Here is a 19131-nt window from a genome sequence, read left to right on the forward strand (position 1 = left end):
CTTCCTGTCGACGCTCTGAACGCACAGCTGCTTGTCGGAGGCATGCTAATGAGAGCGCACCATGGCAATCAGTCGAGCCTCTCGATGCTGATGTTCGACGGGCGGCGGGCGAGCTCTGCCCACTGCCTGCTCACCCGGTCTACGCCCGTAACGAAAATCGCCGCCAGTAATTGTAAAACCGATGGAATCCAGCAGGGTGGGGAGGGGGGAGCGTTCCGTCACACCATGGCCGGGGCTGTGCTCGTTACGCTGTGCCATTATGGTTTCCTACCTTGTAGTTGTCCTCACGTTGGGAAGCGATATGTAAAGGTGTTCGTCCATCCTCCTTGGGAGTTATTTCAGCAGGTTCGTGGTAATGTAATGGCACTCCCAACTGATTGGGGCTTTTTACAACGAATCCTGTCAGTGACTTCGACTCACGGGGCTGTGAAAGAAAGAACTTGCGTTTGTCTTTTGACTTATTCAGGACGTCTCAAAGTGCTGCACAGCCGATGACTTATAGGAACACAGGAACAGGAGTAGGCCGTTCAGCCCCTTGAGCCCATTCTGTCATTCAATTAGATCATGGCTGATCTGAGTCTTAACTCCATCTACCTGCCTTGGTTCCGTGACCGTTCATACACTTACCCAACAAAAATCTTACTTTGTCAAGTGCCGTGACTGTTGTTACAAGGGCAAACATGACGCACAGTAAGATCTCCATTTACCAAGCTCAGTTTATGCAGCCTGACTTCATAAATTAACCCTCTAAGCCCCACTCTTGCAACGTCCTCTCCACTGGTCATGAGACAGTGAAACACTACTCATTGCAAAAACAGTGCCATCAGGAGGGCTCAGAGTCTACCCGCTGTTGTATAACATGGTCCACACTCTGAGACACCCTCATTTTAACCGAATGTAATTTTCTTCATCCGTACATAGAACGTACAGCACAGAAACAGGCTATTCGGGCCGACTGGCCAGTGTTTATGCTCCACACAAGCCTCCTCCCATCCCTCTTCATCTCAGCCTATTAGCATAACCTTCTACTCCTTTCTCTCTCATGTGATTATCCAGCTTCCCCTTAAATGCATCTATGTTCTTCACCTAAACTGCTCGTTGAGGCAGTGAGTTCCACATTCTCACCATTCTCTGGGTAAAGAAGTTTCTCCTGAATTCCCGATTGGATTTATTAGTGACTATCATATATTTAGCCCCTAGTTTTGGTCTCCCACACAAGTGAAAAGATCTTCTCTATGTCTACCCTATCAAACCCTTTCTTAATTTTAAAGGCCTCTATCAGGTCACCCCTCAGCCACCTCTTTTCTAGAGAAAAGCGTCAGTAACTTTTTTTTCAACTAGTGATTTATTTGGAGTGGTTTTGATTGGCTCAAGTTTCCCATTCTCTTAAAACCAGCTTCATGCCCTACTGACATGTCGGCCACTCATGAGATGCAAAAACGAGATAGATAGACGTGGCTATCATTCCCTGACCTTCCCGTAACTCCTAGGCTAACAGCCAATGAACCCACTGCTCCTCCCCTGTCTACTTTACCCCAATAGGTTAAAGGAGTTCCACAAACAAGTGTGTGGCAATCGGTCATTGAAAACGGTACCTTGTCAGGCTCGTAGATCTCATCCTGATCTTCTGCTCCAATGTCGGGGTCGGCCGCTGCATTAAGCAGCAGCTCAGTGATCTTCACTCCTTTCCTGCCAGGGATAGCCACAGCGATGTGGAGTGGGGGCATCCCTTTCACTCCCTTCATCTGTAAGTGAACAGCAGAAACCCAGTCCTCATTTTCACCTTTATTTATCTTTCATGGGATGTTCACTTAGGTAATCCTGTCATTTTTTTTGTGCTATCACCCTCATTTCTTCACCTGCAAGGCCTGATTCTGGGAGCTGGTGGGGGGGGGGGGCGGGGGGAGTAAGGTCGTTGGCATCTTCCAACGTGCTGCCATTGACTCCTGGAGCCAACCAGGTACCAGAGACTGCCCCGGGGTCTGACTCTCTGCTCCTATCATCCCTTAGCGCTGTTGGGAGATGTTGGGAAGTGCAGCCTACATCCCCGCTCATCCTAGTTCAGATCGGGAACAGAGCAAAGCGGGATTCGCTCCTGCTCCACGGCACTGGGCACTGATGGATTAATGCTCAACAAAACCGCGCCAATCCTTGACGAGGATTCCTCACTCATAGGAACATAGGAACAGGAGTAGGCCATTCAGCGCCTCGTGCCTGCTCCGCCATTTGATAAGATCATGGCTGATCTGTGATCTAACTCCATATACCTGCCTTTGGCCCATATCCCTTAATACCTTTGGTTGCCAAAAAGGACATAGAAATGAACCATCACCTCGTCAGAGTGCTCACAAAGGACAATATTCAAGGAATACAGGGACGTAAGAATGAGACGGTGCAGTACGGTGGGACATGGGTTCTGATCCTCCCCCCTTCCCCAATCTTGAGTTTCAGCTGTGTGGAGGTGCTGAGTGCAGGCCAGATATTTCCCTGGAGGAGGAACTGGCCACAGGACTTCACAGAGCTGCTCCCTGCGTCTGGCCAGGAGCACCCTTAGAAGTCTGGGCACAGACCCCCTGTCCCAGTCCTCTTGGAGGAATGAAGTGTATCACCCAGTAGGTCAACATGACATGGAGCCAGGGGGAAAGCAGCATGAGTGTCCACTTGGGTTGATACAGACTTTCAAACTGCTGCGTGTGGCAAAGGGATTTGTGTGTCAAGATTGACAGGCTGGCTGTCAGTTGAATGGGAAAACAGCCAGGGATAGTGGATGCCAGCAGGTAAGTCTTAGATGTGGTGGGGGGGGGGGGCGGGGGTCGGTCTTTGGGGGGTTGGGTGTCAGTGAGGGTTCAGGGGTCATCTAGAGGTCGGGCATCGGGGGGTCAGGGTCATCAGGGCGATCGGTCATCAGGGGGTCGGAGTCATTGGGGGTCGGTCGTCGGGGTCGGGGTCATCGGGGAGTTGGTCATTGGGAGAGTCATCGGGGGCTCGGTCTTGGCGCGGTAAGACATCAGGGTGGCCGGAGATCGTGGGGGGTCGGAGGTCGTGGGGAGTCGAAGATCGTGAGGGCGGTCGGAGATCGAGGGGAAGGTTGGAAATTGTGGGGTGGGGGGGGGGGGGTTGGAGATCGTAGGGGGGATGGTGGTAGTGAGGCCCATTTCCAGGTCGACAGCTTGCTTATCATCCCATTATCACATGGTGGTACTTGAGTTCTGCCCAAAGCGGCAGCTTCAAATTTGCACTCAGAGAAGGGGTAAAGGCTTGTCACTTATTAAAGGTGTTTTATATTAATGAAGGTTGTGATGTACCACTCGCTTGTCTAGGTCCTCCCTGCCTGCTAGACCAGACATCTCCATTGACCCACTGATGGCATTCATGACTTCTGGAGTTCTGCCAGGGTTGAACTTAAATACATAAGCGCAGGTCACGCTGTCCAACTGGGAATGTATCTAAGGCAGTGACCCCGGCTGATTCTGGTGGGCAGCAAGAGCTTCCACCCACTAAAATAGGCCCCACATTTCAGGCAGCACCTTACACAATGCCAGAATGGCAGCCCATTGCTGAACCTCGTATTTTAGACACCAGCAGGGCCAGATCAGAAATGGCCCAATTTTACCTCTTTTTCTTCTTTCTCCTCTGCTGAAGATAATGAGGGTGAAGTTGGTCTTGGGCGGGTAGCGCAAAACAGGCGCTAGCGAATCGGCCACCCGTTTCACCCCTCACCCCATCCCCTTTTCCATTGACTGATATCACAGAAGAGTCTAATCCTCTCCTTACCTGAAGTCCATGCATGTAAACGTTCCAGCAGGAATCAATGGATCACGATTTGGAGCAGGAACCCTGTCTGATTTTTCTTCCACGCTATATCTGTGGGACACTGAGGCCATCTGTAACTGGGCAGCGGCCGGCACCTCCCCCTTTATCTTTGCTGGTACAGCTCTAGAACAACGCAGCTCAAGTCACATGATACGGTCACACTACTGTACGTGTCACATGGTACAGGTGTACTACACCACGTTCCAACAAAGCTCTCTCACCACCCACATCCGCCTACTCCATTCCAACCCACTTCCTTCTGCAAACTCTCCCTCAAGTCCCTTACAACTGTATTTTCAAACTCCCAACGGCCTAGCTTTTGGCTCTCCGTTCTCTACAATCCTTCTGCAACTGTCGATTTACACAACCACTCCGTCACCTCCACCTTTGTGCCCTTGTCCCCTGCAAAACCTTGGTTGTCTCCCATCCCGGTCATTTCCCCCGATATGACCTCCCTCATCGCTCCCTCCAGTCCAAGGGATGCAAACGCGAGCATACTTGGTGCACAACTGGCCTTGTCATCCATCACCACATCAAGCGCTATTGAGCCTCACTCTCCTCAGCCAAAACTGTCCTGGAAAGCAAATAAAGGCCCCTGGCTTCTCCACCTCCATGGCTCAATTGGTAGCACTCTTGCCTCTGAGTTGGAAGGTTTTGGGTTCAAGTCCCTACTCCAAAGGCTTGAGCACAAAATCTAGGCTGACTCTCCAGTGCAGTACTGAGGGAGTGCTGCACTATCAGAGGTGCTGTCCTTCGGATGAGACATTAAACCAAGGCCCTTTCTGCCCTCTCAGTTGGATGTAAAAGATCCCATGGTGCTATTCGAAGAAGAGAATGGGAATTTTACCCCGTGTCCTGGCCAATATTTATCCCTCAACCAACATCACTAAAACAGATTATCTGGTCATTTATCTCTTTGCTGTTTGTGGGATCTTGCTGTGTGCAAATTGGCTGCCACGTTTCCTGCATTACAACAGTGACTACACTTCAAAAGTACTTCACTGGCTGTGAAGCACTTTGGGATGCCCTGAGGTCGTGAAAGGTACTATATAAATGCAAGTCTTTCTTTCTTCTTGAAGATCCTCCTTAGAACCCAATTCTTTATCCAAGCTTTTTTTTTTGTCAACCATCCTAATAACTTTTTTTTGGCTCAGCATCCAATTCTTTTCTGATTACGTCATTGTGAAGCACTTTGGGACATTTCACTACATTAAAGGCGCTGTGTAAATGCAAGTTGTTGAGTTTCAAGACTGTCACACAACTCGGAGCCTGAACCCAAGTCATTGTTAAGGCGTCACATATTCCAATCAATGTCACAAGCGCTGCCAACAATGGCTTTGCCCCTCATCATGCCAGGGGGCGCAACTTTAGCACAGTTTGGCACATTACCGGCGACGGAAGTCGGATGTTTGGGTCTGCTCCGCTCTCCAGTAAGGATTTGACTCCCGCGAAGTCGGCTGCCAACACGGAGAAATAGATTGTTGGCATCGGGTTCAAGGAATTATTAGGGTCTGCCCCTCTGCGAAGAAGCAGGTTAATGGTCACTCTTCTCTTCTGGTGTCTGGGAATGGCACACATATGGAAAAGTAAAATTGTACTATCTTTAAGTGATAAGTCAAGGAGTAACAATATTTACACACGAGCACCAGAACGAAGGGTCAAACTTAACACAACTATTTATCGGGGACAAAGGAGAATTAATCTGATTGTGCAGAGCTCAGAGCATTGAGTAATGGGACAGAGCAGAATGTGAGGATGTCTGGGACTTGACCAGTGCATTGAGTAATGGGAGAGGGGAGAATGTGAGGCTGTCTGGGACTTGACCAGTGCATTTAGTAATGGGAGAGGGGAGAATGTCTGGGACTTGACCAGTGCATTGAGTAATGGGAGAGGGGAGAATGTCTGGGACTTGACCAGTGCATTTAGTGATGGGAGAGGGGAGAATGTCTGGGACTTGACCAGTGCATTTAGTGATGGGAGAGGGGAGAATGTGAGGCTGTCTGGGACTTGACCAGTGCATTTAGTGATGGGAGAGGGGAGAATGTGAGGCTGTCTGGGACTTGACCAGTGCATTGAGTAATGGGAGAGGGGAGAATGTCTGGGACTTGACCAGTGCATTTAGTAATGGGAGAGAGGAGGATGTCTGGGACTTGACCAGTGCATTTAGTAATGGGAGAGGGGAGAATGTCTGGGACTTGACCAGTGCATTTAGTGATGGGAGAGGGGAGAATGTCTGGGACTTGACCAGTGCATTGAGTAATGGGAGAGGGGAGAATGTCTGGGACTTGACCAGTGCATTGAGTAATGGGAGAGGGGAGGATGTCTGGGACTTGACCAGTGCATTTAGTGATGGGAGAGGGGAGAATGTCTGGGACTTGACCAGTGCATTGAGTAATGGGAGAGAGGAGGATGTCTGGGACTTGACCAGTGCATTTAGTAATGGGAGAGGGGAGGATGTCTGGGACTTGACCAGTGCATTTAGTGATGGGAGAGGGGAGAATGTCTGGGACTTGACCAGTGCATTGAGTAATGGGAGAGGGGAGAATGTCTGGGACTTGACCAGTGCATTGAGTAATGGGAGAGGGGAGGATGTCTGGGACTTGACCAGTGCATTTAGTGATGGGAGAGGGGAGAATGTCTGGGACTTGACCAGTGCATTGAGTAATGGGAGAGGGGAGGATGTCTGGGACTTGACCAGTGCATTTAGTGATGGGAGAGGGGAGAATGTCTGGGACTTGACCAGTGCATTTAGTGATGGGAGAGGGGAGAATGTGAGGACGTCTGGGACTTGACCAGTGCATTGAGTAATGGAAGAGGGGAGAGTGTAAGTCTGACTGGACAGAGCCCAGTTCATTGAGTAATGGGACAGGGAGAGCATGAGGATAACTGGACAGAGCCCAGTGCAGGAAGGCTCCATGTTCGATCCCTCTGTTGAGATATCAGATCTAGGCTTGGATGCTACAGTTGGCCTCAGCACCCTTGGGTTAGAGAGCAGAAAAAATAAGCAGCCTGGGTTCACACTGCTGATGGCTGTCAGATGAGGGCAGTTCAGGTGTTGCTGACAACACTGCCCATGGCCAAAACTCACTTATTAGGCTCGCAAATGAAGACTGAGTGAAGTACTCAAGGGCACCCACTATGAATTTGTACCTCTGCTTCAGTTGGTGCCTTCACCGGGAGATGGGGGAAGTCGGGGGGGGGGGGGGAGGAGATAATTGATGGAAAACATATTGAGTGGTCAGCAGTTTACATTGAAAAGGGCCAAGGAGGTTAGTTGGGTTGCCTTTACTGCAATGTAATGTGTCCTTAGGGTTGTATTTAGATGGGATGCCTTTACTGCAAGGCTTCGGTAATATATGTGGGTGAAACAATTATTGTTTCTTGTTGCACCTACTCTGATTTCATCTCTGCTATTCTCCATACGTTTTCAACAGGAGCAGTCGTTGATTTCCCAGTCAAGCCCTTAAATTGTTTGTTCTTACTTAAGACATGAGCTGCACGCTGCACGTGTTGGTCAGCAACGTAGATCTTAAAGTGCCGGACGCTTTCTGAAGATTCAAAGTTACCAGATGAGGGAGCGCCTGCTGAAGGCGACAGTAGGCTCTCAATATCATCTTCAGTCTCTGACTTCATACTTTCCCCATCCGCAAGCCCTACTGACTCCAAAGTCTGATCCTCATATGCCACCTCCTCCTCGATTTTGCTTTTTTCCAACACTACAATGGCCGGAAGTTTCTTGTAGCTTATACTGCCCACCCTGATTTTGCGGTCGTAAACCGAGAGTCTTTTGGCCTTCCTGACCTCCTCCGTCAGTAAACTAACAGAGTCCCTCTGGGATTCTTTTCTCGCTGAACCGGTAGTAGAAGCCCGCTTGGCCTGGAGAAACAGCAATTCAAAGTTATGGTGAACACAAAGCGGACAACAGTAAACTCTTCAGTGGGAAACCTCAATGAAAGACCAAGGTCTATAGTGCAAGATATCAACAAGGTTAAACCGGGACACTTTTTTGGCTCTAGAAGAAAGGAAAGGGCAAATCAGGAAGTAGAGACTGGAGCTACGTTTTGGGATTTGGCGTTTCCAGTTCTGAACTTTGCATGACAAGGATGCATATCGCAGACATCAGCACATCTGATTCATGACCAGGGCAGTTTATCGCTCATTAATTTTAATGGACATAACAATGTGGGGGTGGGGGGAGGGGGGGCGCGGGAGGATCAAGGTTGGTTGGACTTGGTGTTCCCATTATGAAAAGCTTTGTGCTGGAGCAGTGGGTTGGGTAGATTGACCCTTTAGGTGACTGCAAGCTGTTCAAAGGTCGTTCAGGGGTGATGTCAGGAAGCACTTCTTCACACAAAGGGGAGTGGAAATCTGGAACTCTTTCCCCCCCAAAAAGCTGTTGAGGCTGGGGGTCAATTGAAAATTTCAAAACTGAGATTGATGGACTTTTGTTAGACAAGGGTATTAAGGGATATGGAACCAAGGCAGGTAAATGGAGTTGAGATACAGATCAGCCATGATCTAATTGAATGGCGGAACAGGCTCGAGGGGCTGAATGGCCTACTCCTGTTCCTATGTTCCAAAACACCACAGTGACAGACTGTTAGCTCACACTTAAACTACTCATTTGTATTGATTAAGATGTAAGATTAAACAGAAGTGAACAAAGCCCAGCAGGTTTCAACAGATTGTAATACCTCATTTAACTTTACACCATCTGTTAAAACAACAATTAAAGTTCTAAAATCCTAGCAGTTCCCTTCCCGTAACTTGCATCATCCATTCATTATAATGGTTTTTACATGAGGCATGACACCATCCTTTATGTACAGGGAAATTTTAAAAATTGTGAAGCCTTTTGATAAAGAAAAACTATTTTCACTGGTCGGTGAGTCGCTAATTAAAGGGCATAAATTAAGATCATCGCCAAAAAGAAGTAAGGGAGAGTTCAGGAACATACCAGAAACGGTGGAAGCAGAATCTATAACAACTTTTAAAAGGGAAGTGGATAAATATTTGAAAAAGAAAAATTTCAGAGAGTATGGGGACAGGACAGGGGAATGGGACCAGCTCTTTCAGAGAGCTGGTACAGGCACGATGGGCCGAATGGCCTGTTTTAATGCTGTAAAATTATGTTGGGTAGAATTTAAGGGGTGGGGAGCACTCTCCGAACTCCCACCGTCATTTCGGTGGAAGATTGGCTGAAACTGTGGAGAAAGAGTGTAAACCGCCAGAGATTGTGAGAACGCTCGTGGAAATCACTGGCGTATGACTCTATTTGCTGAGATCATCGAATCATAAAGCACAGAAGGGTTCAAATGGATGAATTCATAAATTAAGTTAAACGGACTCTGGACATCTCACCGGAAATGAAATTGTCCTGTTTTTACCAGTTGCCCGTGCAAAAGAAAATGAATTAAGGAAACATCCTCACTGGCTGGTGTCGGCTTCAAGTGAAACAAACCTTGTTTTTGCTTGTGATTTTGTTGATCCCTTTGTGTAGAAAGGACTTGACAGGATAGTAAAGTATGTTGCAGATGTTGAGCGCTGAAACACCCTCGTTATTCAGCTTGTTCACATTGGCTCCATTATCGAGCAGAAGGTTGATGATATCGTTGTGGCAAATAATCTGGAAGAAATTGCTCAGATGAAGCCCTGTGAGATGGGGAAGTCACATCAACATCTATCTAAATCCAGTGGCAGAGTGAGGCTTGGCTCAGTGGTAGCACTCCCACCTCTTTGTTGGAAAGTTATGAGTTCGAGCCCCGCTCTGGACAGCCCTGGACTCTGAATACTGTGTTGACATTTAGCAGGATACTTGTGTCCAATAGGAGTGTAGTGGCAACTGGCCGATAGGAGTGTAGTGGCAACCTCCCCACCACATCTGGCCAGTTCTCCTGGAGTTGAGAGTCAGGCTAATGACCTGACCCACTGTACCACCCAATCCCAGAGTGTGAAAGGACAGTGTCTCACCCACTGTACCATCCAGAGCATCTTATTTTCTGTTCATAATCATTTTTGGAACAGGAGAGATATATATATTTTATCTGGACCTTTTCAGTAGGTGTTGTTTAAGTGAATCATACTGGCTGAAGGGTCTGGGCCCCAGAGTAATGTTTTTAAATCACTCACTGTGATAGGACAGAATGGTAAAAAGGCCTTAGAGCCACCTGAGGCCCATTCCCCTTACTGCCAGGGATATTAGTCTCCAGGGCTCCATGCCTGTGAGTGGAGGTCCTGAAAGGGCAGGGACTGCTGTTATGGACACATGCGCACCTCAATGTAATTCATCATGTGAAGCACTTTGCATTGTTTCTGAGAGATGTGACAGGGCGCTATATAAGTGCAAGATATTTTCTGTTGTGTTTTTTTTTCCCAACTGAGGGATATTCCTGGAGCTGAGTCAGCACCGACCAGTCCACCAAGAGAAAGCAAGGAATGCTGTCCCGGAATCTACTGCACCATGACAGGTCCACCCGGCATAACTGAGGTCAAGAGCTCCCTGGCTGGAGAGCAGTGGGTGTGAACCCACAGTCCCCTCCCAGTATGTTGGAGCATTCCTGAGAGCGACCTCTCGCGGACAGTTTCGTAACACTGCAACTTGGTATGAATTCCAGAAAGTTCCGTGCACATATTACGAAGCGAGGTGAAAGACGGGAAAGTTAAGCAAGAATGATACTTACCGCGGCGGCCATCAGTGGTGTATGCCCTTGCACGTCAGTGACATCCGCACTTACTAAGTGCGTTTTGAGGATCTTGTGAACTTTCTCGTAGTTTCCCTTTTCAGCTGCAATGATCAGTTGTTCGGAACTGCACTCCAGGGGCCCTCTGGGACCAAAGCTCTCCCGCTTTCCTTCTATTACAGCCGCGACATCCCACTGGAGATTTGCCTGAGCGTGCCTACGAGAAAACAAATTTGTCACCGTGTTAACGGACTGCATACCGGACGCAGGGTTGCCAACTCTGAATGGATGCATTCTTGGAGGTTACATCGCATGACTTCCCACCGCCAACTGCCCCACCCAGTCAAACAGCCTTTTCCCCCAAATCTCCACTATTTTTATAATGAATAAATAAACATGTTCAAAGAATATGGAAAAGAGACCTTCTTTTTAAAGCCCCTGTGATTTTTCTCCCTGATTGCTCGCAGCAGTGTCCAGGAGAATCAGCTTCAATTCCTGGAGACTCCAGAACAATCCTGGAGGGTTGGCAACACTAGCTGGACAGTAACCCTGCAAGTTACGTGTTGAGGGCATCAATTCGAGGGAGCGACCCTTTTCTATTTTCCTCTGTTCTTCTTCCAAAGTCGTTGACTCTTTACAGAGGTAGCCCTCTCCTCCCGAATCCTCGTTCCAGTGGCCATTTGTCATCTGTGACCCACTGGGCTATTCCACCACAGAGATATCACAGTCAAGCTCAGTCCTGTCCTCACCAAACGTTTGTGTAGGTTTTCTAGGAGGGGACTTTGGATAGTTTCCAGGAAGCGGGGGGGGGGGGGGGGGAGCGGTGGGGAGTGGTGGAACCAGTGGTAATTTTTCTCTCCTTAGCCCGGGGATGTTGAGACCCTCACAGAATTGATTGAGTTTGGTTGAGGGGTCAAACCTGAGACCTTCAGACTTCCCTATTCCCCCATTCACATCCATTTTAAAATCCTTGTCTTCAAACTCTTCCACAGCCTCACACCTCCCTACCTCTGCAAACGCTTCCAGCCCTGAAATGCCCTCCTGCGTCCCTTGGCCCTCTGCCTCAGCCACTGCAGTGAGTAGCACTCTCACCTCTGAGTCATGAAAGGTCGTGGGTTCAGGAACTTGAGCACGAAATCTCGGCTGACACTCCAGTGCAATACTGAGGGAGTGCTGCATTGTTGGATGAGATGTTAAACTGAGGCTCCTGCTACCTCTTAGATGGACATAAAAAGTCCTATAAGAAACAGTATTTTCCAGGCTTTCCATTAAAGATTGTTAAGAGCATCAACAAAACTGTGTCTACGTAATTGCCAACCTTCAGCTAAAGATTGCTTATATCATGTCATAATAGTGCGTCATGAGACACCAAGGGGGGAGTTTTAATCCCCAAGAACTGGCAGGTCAAAGGTGAAAAGCGCAGTTTTTTTGATCGCGACCGCAACCCGGCTCCAACGCGCCCACTTCCGTGCGTTTGGATGCTGAGGTGGCGTCCACAATTAGTGCCAGCAAGCGGGTTGTTTGCTGGGCAATTAACGTCGTTAGTAAATGTCGAGTAGCTGTTTTTAAATTGAATGTCACCCAACTTCAAATGTTTCCAGTACGGGTTTCCCATTTTCAGTGAAAAGGAGGCGAGACTGAGCCGCAGTTCATGTGGGTAATTAAACTTTTAATTGCTCCATCTGAATAAAAGCTCAGTTATTGCAGCTGGTGTCTCAGTTTCCTCTGGCAAACGTTTGGCAGAGAGTTCATGTGTTGAGACAGCTTTTGCAAAACTTTGGCACCTTTCAAACTGACAAGATCAGGATGGAGGGGGGTGCAATGGATGTATTCGAGAGGACATCTGAGGAGGAAGAAAATGACCATCCACAGCAGCAACCTCATGCTGTGTTGGGATCTGCAGGTGCTCAAAAGTGAGGTGCACAACACAGATCTGGAGAACAGCAGAGAGGGCAGCAAAGGAGAGGCCGAGGTCACAGGAAGCATCACCCACGTGAGAGGGTCTACAGGCAGAGGCTGAGCTTCCTGGACCTCTGTAAGGAGCAGTGCCTACGCAGGCTGAGATTGGGCAGGTGGTTGCAGACATCTGCAGCCAACTTGAGGAAAAGCTGCTTTCTGCTGGACCTGGTGGCCACGCATTGCCCGTCGCGGTAAAAGTCATCACTTCCCTCAATGTCTTTGCCTCTGGCTCTTTGTAGTGCACCACCAGTGACATCTCCAGGTCAGTCGTTTGCACATAAGTGTATAAGACAGGTGAAGGATGAGTTGTTTGCCACACCAACCGATTATGTGAACTTCCCCCGTGACGACATCGGCCAGAATGAGAGGGCGGTGGGCTTCTACTCTCTGGCTGGCTTCCCACAGGTGCTTCGATTAAGTTGCGATCGCAGATTCCGACGCACTCACTTCACTTCCGGGTTTCCCGAGGGAAAATCATCCCCCCCACCCCTGCTCTCTTCCTGGCTCCATGTAAAAATCATGTCCCATGTCTCCATTATTATGTCTCCTTATAATGTTTATAGTGCGTCATGGCATGAGAAACCATTAATTGCCTGTTTCTGTATTGTTGTGAATTGTGCAGGAGTCAACAGATTGATTGAAATGCAGGCCCAAAAAAGGAGGAGGGGGGCTCAAGGTACTGTAAGAACTAATGGGTGGATGTACCTTATATATCACAAGACTTCAAAGCGTACTAGTTAGAATATTCTCGGAGCGACTGGACAACTCAATACCTTATAACAGGGTCGAGTTTGATCAGCTCAGGAACCTTGTCGGTGTAAAGCCAGGTTGTATCACAATGTCTTATAATTGTACTATTGTATTTTAACATCTTTTGTTACTTATCTTGTATTGTAACTCTTAATAAAACCTTATGCTTAGACCAAGACTTTACTCGCAGCCTTTTTGATTAAAGACCGAACTGTAAACAAAGAACTTACGTTTGTCGCTCCAAGATGGAGTTGCGAGGTGTCGTTCGTGTAGTACGAAGTTTCAGTATTTGGGTTGTTGTACCTGTTCACGGGCAAAGTAGGGATTACGGTTTTTGACTGGGAAAGACCTGTTTCGTTACACATTTTTGGTTGTAAGGGACCTGTGTAAAAGTTCTGGGGTGGTACCAGTGTGATTTGTTTTCTCACAATTTTAAAAGGTGGGTTTTTTAACATGGCAAGAGATTATATCCTCGCACGGACTCATGATTTTGCAAAAAAAAAGGTTTTTTTTTAAAAAAAGAAAGGAGTGCGTTTAGCCATGGTAGACGAGATTGACAGTTGCGGGAACACAGGAGAAAAGCCAGTAAAAACTCTGGTGGAGAGAACAAAGAAATACATACAATGCAAATTAATCACTTGCATCTTGTTATGGAAGGACTGCGAAAGTTTAGGATAGGTGGAGACTAAGATGAAGAAACTGGTATAGCAAACAAAAGTTAAAGAGGATGATTGGAAAGCAGGAGTCTTATTGTTCCAACTACAAGAGTTAGGGAGGTTGAGAGAGAGGAAATTGAAGTTCTGAAGGGTAGGTTGAAAGATGAGGAAGAAAAGAGGAATAAAAAGAGGGTAAACAACATGAACTGATGGTGGCCACTGGATCAATGGTTGACCTTATGAAAAAGGAGAGGAGTCAAAAGGGACCTAACCAGGGCACGGATTATGAGCTTAAGGTTTTGAATATGTACAGAATGGGGTTAAGTTGCAAACATCAGAAATTGAAAATTGATTTAAGTGAAAAAGGATAGATTATTCTATGGAGGAATAAAGAAGGAGAAAGGAGAAGATCCTGTTCCTTTTCTACTTACCTGCTACAGAATGTGTTCTACAATCTCTTTTAAAGCCTGTGTCAGTGCTCTCTTTTCCCTGTGGCTGGCTACATCCCCCTTTCAATGCTTGTTATATATTTTTCCCTTTTGTGTAATGTTACAAAGATTTTGTTTAGCTATGAAGGCTAATCTTTTCTTCAGTTATATTCAGTATTTTTAGTTATTTGGAAAGGGGCCTGAAGAAAGAAAACAAAAGACGTCGTAATTTATTGGGTTTTAATAAGCATGTGCTATTTTGATAATTTTATCTGTTCTGTATTGTGTTTAGTTTAAGATATTGCTGAATTAAATTGGAGTTATTGAAGTTAACTAACCAATTAAATTGTAAAAACCAGACTTTTACTGTGGCCACGGTGAAATTTTGGTTATTGTAAATTATGTGGGAGTCTCTAATTCCGGACATGAGATTATCACATCTAAAATTGGCATTTTGAATTTCTTAAATGTTTAATGATTTGAAATGGATAAGGAGTTAGTTTCGAGTGTAATTGAAGTGTTTGGAGTTGTTTTGAGTATCGAAGAGCGTGAATTGATGTGCTAAAATTTTGGGACAGTTGAGATGATTCTACTTTTTAATCATCTTGGTTACACCGGAATGTGATAACTGTTAGCAAACTGACCTTTGATCTTGTGATTGGCTGTGGTCAAAATAAAAGTGACCAGGAAAAAAAGAATGATTAAAGGAACTGCACGGTGTGCGGATACACAGTGTGCTGCTGAGAGTTTGGTAAGTGTGGGAGTTAAAGGGTTAAGCTCTTTAAATCTAGTGCATATTGCTTCAACTGTTTAAGGTCAATTTAAAAGTTTAAATTTTTAAGTTTCTGTCAGGCTTCAGCAGAGAGCTGCTGCAGCAAGTTAATTGGTTAGCTAGATTCAACTGGTACTTGAAGGTGGGGCAGGCCTGACTCATCTGAGTCTCAACTGTAGAAATACAGGGGCCTGTCAGTGCAAACTGCACGGTGTGCGGATACACAGTGTGCTGCTGAGAGTTTGGTAAGTGTGGGAGTTCAGTGAAGTGGGGGAAGGAGGTGCTGTTTTGCCTTGCTATTCCGAACTTTTCCCGCAGAGTGGCAGTGGACCTGAGAGTAGAAGACTAAGATTGTGGAATAAAAGCAGCAGCAGACCTGCAACAAGAGACAACTACTGTGCGACATCACAGGTGAGGCAGGAGAGTCCGAGAGGTGAGCAGAGTATAAAAGGGGAGACCTAGAGCTGGAAGAGAGTCTAAGAGTCTAAGGTGAGTCATGGCAGCACTGCTCCCACCCGTGATATGCTCCTCCTGCACGATGTGGGAAGTCATGGACACTACCAGTGTCCCTGGCGACCATGTGTGCAGGAAGTGTGTCCAGCTGCAGCTACTGGCTAACCGTCTTTCGGAGCTGGAGCTGCGGGTGGATTCACTGTGGAGCATCCGCGATGCTGAGACTATCGTGGATAGCACGTTCAGTGAGGTGGTCACACCGCAGGTAAAGAATACGCAGGCAGAAAGGAAATGGGTGACCGCCAGGCAGAGTAAAAGGACTAGGCAGGTAGAGCAGGAGTCCCCTGGGGCCATCTCCCTCTCAAACAGATATTCTGCTTTGGATACTGTTGGGGGAGATGGCTTATCAGGGGAAAGCAGCAAGAGCCAGGTTCGGGGCACCACGGGTGGCTCTGCTGCACAGGAGGGGAGGAAGAAGAGTGGCAGGGCTATAGTGATAGGGGATTCCATTGTAAGGGGAACAGATAGGCATTTCTGCGGCCACAAACTTGACTCCAGGATGATATGTTGACTCCCTGGTGCTAGGGTGAAGGATGTCACGGAGCGGCTGCAGGGCATTCTGGAGGGGGAGGGTGAACAGCCAGTAGTCGTGGTCCATATTGGTACCAACGACATAGGTAAAAAAAGGGATGAGGTCCTGCAAGGTGAATTTAAGGAGTTAGGAGATAAATTAAAAAGCAGGACTTCAAAGGTAGTGATCTCAGGATTACTACCGATGCCACGTGCTAGTGAGTATAGGAACAGGAGAATAGACAGGATGAATGCGTGGCTGCAGGGATGGTGTAGGAGGGAGGGATTTAGATTCCTGGGACATTGGGACCGGTTCTGGGGAAGGTGGGACCTGTACAAGCGTGACAGGTTACACCCGAGCAGGACCGGGACAAATGTCCTCGCGGGGTGTTTGCTAGTGCTGTTGGGGAAGGTTTAAACTAGAGTGGAAGGGGGATGGGAACCTGAGCGGGGAGTCAGAAGGGAATAAAGTTGAGAGCAGCAAGAGAGGGGAAGACCCAGGGGAAATCTACAATTCAAATAGTACAAACAGTTGTTCAAGAACAAGTGAAAGGGAAAAGCATAGAGCAGCGGAAAGAAAGTGTACTTTAGGCACAACAGATAAAATAAAAACTAGAAGGCGTAAGGCGATTAACCCAGCATCAAAGCTGTGGCAGGGGGTTGGGAACCTGAGCAGGGAGACAGAAGAAAGCGTATCAGGAAGGGACAGAAGGTATGGAGTAAAAGGTAAAGTGTTAAAAAAGGAAAAAGCAGGAACTAAGTGTCACAAAACATATTTGAAAGTTCTTTATCTGAATGCACGTAGCATTCGTAACAAAATGGACGAGTTAACGGCACAAATAACGACGTATGGGTATGATCTTGTGGCCATTACAGAAACATGGCTGCAGGGTGACAACGACTGGGAATTAAATATGCCAGAGTATTTAACAATCAGGAAGGACAGGCAGGAAGGAAGGGGAGGTGGGGTGGCTATGTTAATAAGGGAAGGAATCACTGTAATACAGAGAAAAGATATTGGGACAAAGGATCAGGATAATGAAACAGTTTGGGTAGAGATAAGGAATAATAAGGGGCAAAAAACACTCGTGGGCGTAGTATATAGGCCTCCTAATAGTTGCAACTCTGCTGGAAGAAGTATTAATCAGGAAATAGTCGGGGCATGTAATAAGGGAACAGCTATAATTATGGGGGATTTTAACTATCATATTAACTGGACAAATCAAATTGGGCAGGGTAGCCTTGAGGAAGAGTTTATTGAGTGTATTAGGGATGGATTTCTTGAGCAGTATGTAACTGAACCTACAAGGGGGCAAGCAACCTTGGACCTGGTCCTGTGTAATGAGCCAGGATTAATTAATAATGTCCTAGTTAAGGATCCCCTTGGAATGAGTGACCATAAATGGTTACATTCCATATCCAATTAGAGGGTGAGAAGGTTGGTTCTCAAACAAGCGTACTGAGCTTGAATAAAGGAGACTATAATGGTATGAGAGCGGAATTGATTAAAGTGGACTGGGAAAATAGTTTAAAGTGTAAGACGGTACATGAGCAGTGGTGTTAATTTAAGGAGTTATTTTACAACTTTCAAAAAATATACATTCCACTGAGGAAAAAAGGGTGTAAAAGAAATGACAGCCATCCGTGGCTAAGTAAAGAAATTAAGGATAGTATCCGACTAAAAACAAGGACATATAAGGTAGCCAAACTTAGTGGGAGGATAGAAGATTGGGAAGTCTTCAAAAGACAGCAAAAAGTAACGAAAGGATTGATTAAGAAAGGGAAGATAGATTATGAAAATAAATTAGCAAAAAATATAAAAACAGATAGCAAGAGTTTCTACAGTTATATAAAAAGAAAAAGGGTGGCTAAGGCAAACATAGGTCCCTTAGAGGATGAGACCGGGAAATTAATGGTGGGAAACATGGAGATGGCAAAAATGCTGAACAAATATTTTGTTTCAGTCTTTACGGTAGAGGACACTAAGAATATTCCAACACTGGACAAACAGGGGGCTCTAGGGGGAGAGGAGCTAAATACGATTAAAATCACTAAGGAATTGGTACTCAGTAAATTAATGGGACTCAAGGCGGATAAATCCCCTGGACCTGATGGCTTACATCCCAGGGTCTTGAGGGAAGTGGCAGTAGGGATTGTGGATGCTTTGGTAATAATTTTCCAAAATTCTCTGGACTCGGCAAAGGTCCCGGCAGATTGGAAAACTGCTAATGTAACACCCTTATTTAAAAAGGGTAGTAGGCAGAAGGCTGGAAATTATAGACCAGTTAGCCTAACATCTGTGGTGGGTAAAATTTTGGAGTCTATTATTAAGGAGACAGTAGCGGAACATTTGGATAAACATAATTTAATAGGACAAAGTCAGCATGGCTTTACGAAGGGGAAGTCATGTCTGACAAATTTGCTTGAGTTCTTTGAGGATATAACGTACAGGGTGGATAAAGGGGAACCAGTGGACATAGTGTATTTGGACTTCCAGAAGGCATTCGACAAGGTGCCACATAAAAGATTATTGCTCAAGATAAAGAATCACTGGATTGGGGGTAATATTCTGGCATGGGTGGAGGATTGGAGGAGGGGACCGAGTGTAACATATCAAAGTTTGCAGATGATACAAAGATGGGAGGGAAAGTAGAGAGTGAGGAGGACATAAAAAACCTACAAGGGGATATAGACAGGCTGGGTGAGTGGGCGGAGATTTGGCAGATGCAATACAATATTGGAAAATGTGAAGTTATGCACTTTGGCAGGAAAAATCGGAGAGCAAGTTATTATCTTAATGGCGAGAAACTGGAAAGTACTGCAGTACAAAGGGATCTGGGGGTCCTAGTGCAAGAAAATCAAAAAGTTAGTTTGCAGGTGCAGCAGGTGATGAAGAAGGCCAACGGAATGTTGGCGTTTATTGCTAGGGGGATAGAATATAAAAACAGGGAGGTATTGCTGCAGTTATATAAGGTATTGGTGAGACCGCACCTGGAATACTGCATACAGTTTTGGTCTCCATACTTAAGAAAAGACATACTTGCTCTCGA

At 46.6% G+C, this 19131-nt stretch overlaps 1 protein-coding gene across 1 annotated transcript in view; it reads right to left on the reverse strand.

Moving 5' to 3' along the window:
* ankmy1 (ankyrin repeat and MYND domain containing 1) overlaps positions 1-19131 on the reverse strand; it is a 107238-nt gene that overhangs the window by 50837 nt on the left and 37270 nt on the right. The window contains exons 4-9 of the mRNA XM_067995589.1: positions 10494-10710; positions 9275-9439; positions 7208-7689; positions 5203-5374; positions 1596-1745; positions 272-424 (exon numbers count right to left, since the gene is read on the reverse strand). Coding sequence (XP_067851690.1) covers positions 272-424; positions 1596-1745; positions 5203-5374; positions 7208-7689; positions 9275-9439; positions 10494-10710 — 1339 coding nt within the window. The remainder of the gene's footprint in view (positions 1-271; positions 425-1595; positions 1746-5202; positions 5375-7207; positions 7690-9274; positions 9440-10493; positions 10711-19131) is intronic.

Source organism: Heptranchias perlo, chromosome 13, assembly GCF_035084215.1.
Source record: "Heptranchias perlo isolate sHepPer1 chromosome 13, sHepPer1.hap1, whole genome shotgun sequence".
In the NCBI taxonomy this organism is placed as follows: domain Eukaryota; kingdom Metazoa; phylum Chordata; class Chondrichthyes; order Hexanchiformes; family Hexanchidae; genus Heptranchias; species Heptranchias perlo.